Source organism: Rutidosis leptorrhynchoides, chromosome 3 (assembly GCF_046630445.1).
Source record: "Rutidosis leptorrhynchoides isolate AG116_Rl617_1_P2 chromosome 3, CSIRO_AGI_Rlap_v1, whole genome shotgun sequence".
Lineage (NCBI taxonomy): Eukaryota > Viridiplantae > Streptophyta > Magnoliopsida > Asterales > Asteraceae > Rutidosis > Rutidosis leptorrhynchoides.
Genome location: NC_092335.1, coordinates 291,207,769 through 291,214,353, shown reverse-complemented (window position 1 = coordinate 291,214,353; position 6,585 = coordinate 291,207,769). Strand labels below are relative to the sequence as shown.

The 6,585-nt window shown below is 33.7% G+C and overlaps 1 protein-coding gene across 1 annotated transcript; it reads left to right on the top strand.

Annotated features, from left to right (window-relative positions):
• Positions 1–357: 357 nt before the first annotated feature.
• LOC139901023 (uncharacterized) lies at positions 358–891 on the top strand. The gene has a single exon (XM_071883765.1). It carries the CDS (start codon positions 358–360, stop codon positions 889–891), a length of 534 nt encoding a protein of 177 aa, XP_071739866.1.
• The last annotated feature ends 5,694 nt before the right edge of the window (positions 892–6,585 follow it).

Here is a 6,585-nt window from a genome sequence, read left to right as displayed (position 1 = left end):
ATGCAAGACCGCGGTTTAATCCGCTGAGTTTCCGCGAATAGTTAAGCAACTCGCAGACCGCGGATATTTCGAATCCTATAAATAGGGAGCTTGGCCTCTCATTTATGGGTTGTTGATTCTCTGCCATTTGCCTTTGTAATTTCCACTTGTGATCTTGCCCAAGGGATTTTTACACCGCGCAAAGGTGAATTAAGCTAATTAACAATCAAGACCGGGTCGGGGTGGTTAATCACTTGATAGTTAAAGTGAAAGACGATCATCGGGGCCCAAAATAATCATCAAACATTCCATCCTCCATTACATTCTTATTGCACTCAATCCATAATTAAGTAACATTGCTAATTAAGGATTGATCAAATGCCAATATACTTTGTAAGTAAGATATTGCAACAAAGTGAAGTAAACTATCCGCCAATTGAGAAATTGGTATATGCTTTAACGCACATAGCTAGGCGACTCATGCGTTATTTTCAGGCACATTTAATTCTCGCCCTGATATATCAGCCAATAAAGCAAATTTTGAAAAATCCAGAATCGTCAGGATGTCTAGCAAAATGGGCAATTGAATTGGGAGATTATGAAATAAATTTCTCACCACGACAGGCAGTTAAAGGTCAAATTTTGGCAGACTTTCTATTAGAAATAACAGAAAAAATAGATTATTTGCAAGATGTTAAAAATAGTAATTACGTGTGGGAATTGCACACTGATGGTGCATCAAGTGAGGAAGGAGTTGGTGCACGATTAGTGCTTACCAGTCTAGAAGGGGAAGAACATACATATGCACTAAAGTTTTGTTTTTATGCATCCAACAATGAAGCAGAATATGAGGCACTGCTATCCAGCCTTCGCATAGCATCTGAGATGGGAATAAAACATCTGCGTGCATAAGTAGACTCTCAGATTGTAGCACAACAAGTTAATGGAGCATTTGAAGCAAAGGATGTCTCAATGAAACAGTATTTGCAACTAATTGAGAAAATTTCAAAAAATTTTGAAACATTGGAAGTTGTGCAAATATCTAGAAATAAAAATAAAAAGGCAGATGTTTTGAGAAAGTTAGCAACGCTAACATTTGATCATTTGCACAAGAAGGTTTTGATAGAGGTTTTAAAAGATAAATCCATTGATGAAAAAGTAGTAGTGGCAACATTTGAAGAAGGGGGACCGTGTTGGATGACTCCTTATATGAAATATTTGCAGGACGGAACACTGCTAACTGATGTCACAGAAGCAAGACAGATAAAGGTAAGTGCTCCGCTTTACGTCCTGGAAAATGGGGTACTTTATAGAAAATCCTTCAGTGGACCAAATTTAAGGTGTTTAACACCACAAAAAGCAATAGATGTTGTAAAAGAGATGCATGAGGGATTGTGTGCACAACATTCTGGTTATAGAACTCTGGTTGGATGGATAATGCGACAAGGGTATTATTGGCAATCAATTTACAAAGATACAACAGAGGTAATCAAAACATGTGATGCCTGTCAGTGGCATAGAACCGTCAATCGTCTACCCAAGTATGATTTAATCTCAGTATCATCTGCATGGCCATTTTGTAAATGGGCAATTGATATAGTAGGGCCATTTCCAAGAAGTGTGGAAAATGCAAAGTTCTTAGTTGTTGCAATTGATTTCTTCAGCAAGTGGGTTGAAGCAAAGGTGTTGGCACGGATAACTGGAGAAAATATAAAGAAGTTTGTGTGAAACGATATTATGTGTAGATATGGGTTACCAAATGAAATTGTCAGTGACAACGGTAAGCATTTTGCAGATAATCCGTTTAGAAGTTGGTGTGAAGAGTTAAACATTAAACAAACATTTACCTCAGTTGCTCACCCACAAGCCAACGGGCAAGTCAAGGTGATAAACAAAGAAATTGTAGCCGGCAAAAAGGCTAGGTTGGGTGTGAGTCAGACTAAATGGGTAGATGAAGTGCCATATGTTTTGTGGGCTCACCGCACAACGCCAAAATAGAGCACGGGTGAAACGCCATTCAGTTTGGTATATGGCACTGAGGCAGTAATACCAACTGAAATCCGTGTTCCATCACAAAGGGTTTTGGCATTTGATATTGAAAATAATTCATCCATCTTGCGTGAAAACTTGAATCTATTGGAAGAAAGGCGAATCATGGCCGCCATCCGTCAAGCGGATGCAAAGCAGCGAATGGCAAAATATTACAACAAGCGAATCAGATATGTGCAATTCAAGGAAGGGGATTTAGTGTTGAGAGACAATGAAGCAAGTAGACAGGAAAAACAAGGGAAGTTAGGGCCACGCTGGGAGGGTCCATATAAAATTGTAAAGGCACATTCTAATGGATCATATACCCTCGCAGCACCCTCCGGTGCAGAAATTAAAAGAACATGGAATGCAATGAGCTTAAAGAAATTTTATGCGTAGTATTGCATGTTCAAATAGCATGATCAACTATTTAGAATATTAGATGCAATCATAAATGTAGAAATTTCTTTATTGAAATAAGAATTCAGACAAATTTCTTATAGCATAATATTCATAATCTTTTATACGACCAAGGATTTTTATCAGATGTCACAAAGCTGTGTGTCATCCCTTCCTGCAAAAGAGAAGTTTTTCTTCGGTGGCAGAAGTTCAATCATAAACAAAAGATTGATATGGCAGCGGATAACGTAGAAATCCGCTGAACATCCAAACAATAGAATGTGTCTACGACCGTCATGACGTAAAAATAATACAAACAGTACATGACTAGTCATCATTTTTTGATTGTTTAAATCAAACATATAAAGCTTTGGCAAAATTAACAACAAAGTAAAAACATATATAATATACATCAACAGATAATACAAACAATGCAGATTATAATTTCAAATTTAAAACATCGTCTACCGATGTAGCAGCATTATTACACAAATTTTCTAACTCAGGAAATGACAGATGCTCTATGATCAATCCATAATTAATGAGTTACTTAATTAAGGATTGAGTGCAATGAGGTTAAGATGGAGGATGGGATGTTTGATGATTATTTTGGGCCCTGATGATCGTCTTTCACTTTAACAGTCAAGTGATCAACCACCCCGACCCAGTTTTGATTGTTAATTAGCATGATTTACCTTGACACGATGTAAAAGTTCCTTAGGCAAGATCACAAGAGAAAATTATAAAGGTCCGGGCAAATAGCAGAGAATCAACAACCTATAAATGAGAGGCCGAGCTCCCTATTTATAGTATTCGAAATATCCGCAGTCTGCGGACTGTTTAACTATCTGCGAAGACTTAGCGAAATTACCCGCAGTCTTTTATTAGTGCGAAAACTGATCTGCTATCTTTATTTTCTGCGAATATTCCAAACCTTTCGAATATACTTCTCGTAACTTCTGCTTTTAACCATTAGTAAATAAAATAAACATATACAATGCCATGTATATGATCAAGTCCCCCCAGTTTATTATGATACATTTTGCAAAGTAAATGTATCATGATAAACTCTAAAAATTCGCAGTTTATTTTGATCGTTAACTGCATTAAAACTTTTTCGCTATACCTTTGTTACCGTTATAGCAAACAAAGTTACCGTTTGTATCCGTTGGTGAAAATATTACCGTTTAAAGCATCATAACAAATATTTAACACAATAGATTATCACCCTTACTTCCCCTATATATCTGCGTCCATAATCACTAATTCCCCACTCGCTACTCTGAATCACTTCGTAATTAACCAAATATTCATTCTACCTTTGCAGCTTCTTTCTTACTCCACAGCCCCTTTTCATTCAAAAATGAAGATTAACGAGGTTGACAGCAAAATTAACCCGAAAACACTAATTACGAAGCTACTAATGTAGTGACCCGAACTTTTCTATGTTTATATATATTAAATGAAATTGATATTTATATGATTAATTTTTTTCAACATGTTAAGCAATCAAACTTGTTAAGACTTGATTAATTGAAATAGGTTTTATATAGACAATTGACCACCCAAGTTGACCGGTGATTCACGAACGTTAAAACTTGTAAAAACTATATGATGTCATATATATGGATATATATATATATATATATATATATATATATATATATATATATATATATATATATATATATATATATATATATATATATATATATATAGTTAACATGGTATTATGATAAGTAAAAATATCATTAAGTATATTAACAATGAACTACATATGTGAAAACAAGACTACTAACTTAAGGATTTCAAAACGAGGCGTATATGTAACGATTATCGTTGTAACGACATTTAATTGTATATATATCATATTAAGATATATTAATACATCATGATATCATGATAATGTAATAATTTAACATCTCTTTAGATATAATAACCAATGGGTTAACAACATTTAACATGATCGTTAACCTAAAGGTTTCAAAACAACACTTACATGTAACGACTAATGATGACTTAACGACTCAGTTAAAATGTAAAAACATGTAGTGTTTTAATATGTATTAATACACTTTTGAAAGACTTCAAGACACTTATCAAAGTACTTCTACTTAACAAAAATGCTTACAATTACATCCTCATTCATTTTCATCAACAATTCTACTCGTATACACTCGTATTCGTACTCGTACAATACCTAGCTTCTAAATGTATTTACTATTAGTATATACACTCCAATGATCATCTCTTAGCAGCCCATGTGAGTCACCTAACCATGTGGGAACCATCATTTAACATCTAGCATGAAATATCTCAAAAAATAACAAACTTACGGAGCCTATATGGAGACCCATTCTTCACATGAACTACACCTACCACAAACACATTTCCATTTCAATTTTTATGCATCAAACTACTCTCTCTCAAGTGTTCTTCCTTTGTTCTAAGTGTTCTTCATCATCTTCAACAAAATCTAACTCAATCTAGTTCATAAATCCATACATAAACCAAGTTATAAAACAACTACTCAAGAACACACTAACAACACTTCCAAGTTTTCTAGCTTACTTCCAATCTTGCAAATCCACTTTGAGTGATCATCCAACCTCAAGAAATCTTTCTTATTTACAGTAAGATATCTTTCTAATATAAGGTAATTCTCATATTCAAACTTTGATTCAATTTCTATAACTTTAACAATCTTATTTTGAGTGAAAATCTTACTTGAACTTGTTTTCGTGTCATGATTTTGCTTCAAGAACTTTCAAGCCATCCAAGGATCCTTTGAAGCTAGATCTATTTTTCTCATTTCCAGTATGTTTATCCACAAAACCTGAGGTAGTAATGATGTTCATAACATCATTCGATTCATATATATAAAACTACCTTATTCGAAGGTTTAAACTTGAAATCACTAGAACATAGTCTAGTTAATTCTAAACTTGTTCGCAAACAAAAGTTAATCCTTCTAACTTGACTTTTAAAATCAACTAAACACATGTTCTATATCTTTATGATATGCTAACTTAATGATTTAAAACCGAAAAATACGAAAAACACCGTAAAACCGGATATACGCCGTCGTAGTAACACCGCGGGCTGTTTTGGGTTAGTTAATTAAAAACTATGATAAACCTTGATTTAAAAGTTGTTCTTATGGGAAAATGATTTTTCTTATGAACATGAAACTATATCCAAAAATCATGGTTAAACTCAAAGTGGAAGTATGTTTTCCAAAATGGTCATCTAGACGTTGTTCTTTCGACTGAAATGACTACCTTTACAAAAACAACTTGTAACCTGTATTTCCGACTATAAAATTATACTTTTTCTGTTTAGATTCATAAACCTAAGTTCACTATGAAACCATAGCAACTTGAAACACTTAAAAAGGATTTAAAACAAAGAAGTTATGGGTAAAACAAGATTGGATATTTTTGCTTGTTGTAGCTACATGAAAATTGGTAACAAATCTATATAAATCATATCCTAGCTAACTTATATTGTATTATACATGTATTCTAATATATTATGTAATCTTGGGATACCATAGACACGTATGCAAATGTTTCGACATATCATATCGACCCATCTATATATATTATTTGGAATAACCATAGACACTCTATATGCAGTAATGTTAGAGTTAGCTATACAGGGTTGAGGTTGATTCCAAAAATATATATACTTTGAGTTGTGATCTAGCCTGAGACGTGTATGCACTGGGTCATGGATTGATTCAAGATAATATATCGATTTATTTCTGTACATCTAATTATGGACAACTAGATGTAGGTTACTAACGAGGACAGCTGACTTAATAAACTTAAAACAGTAAAACGTATTAAAAATATTGTAAATATATTTTGAACATACTTTGATATGTATGTACATATTTGTTATAGGTTCGTGAATCGACCAGTGGCCAAGTCTTACTTCCCGACGAAGTAAAAATCTGTGAAAGTGAGTTATAGTCCCACTTTTAAAAATCTAATATTTTGGGATGAGAATACATGCAATTTTATAAATGTTTTACGAAATAGACACAAGTAAATGAAACTACATTATATGGGTGAATGATCGAAGCCGAATATGCCCCTTTTTAGCTTGGTAGCCTAAGAATTTGGGAACAGACCCCTAAATTGACGCGAATCCTAAAGATAGATCTATCAGGCC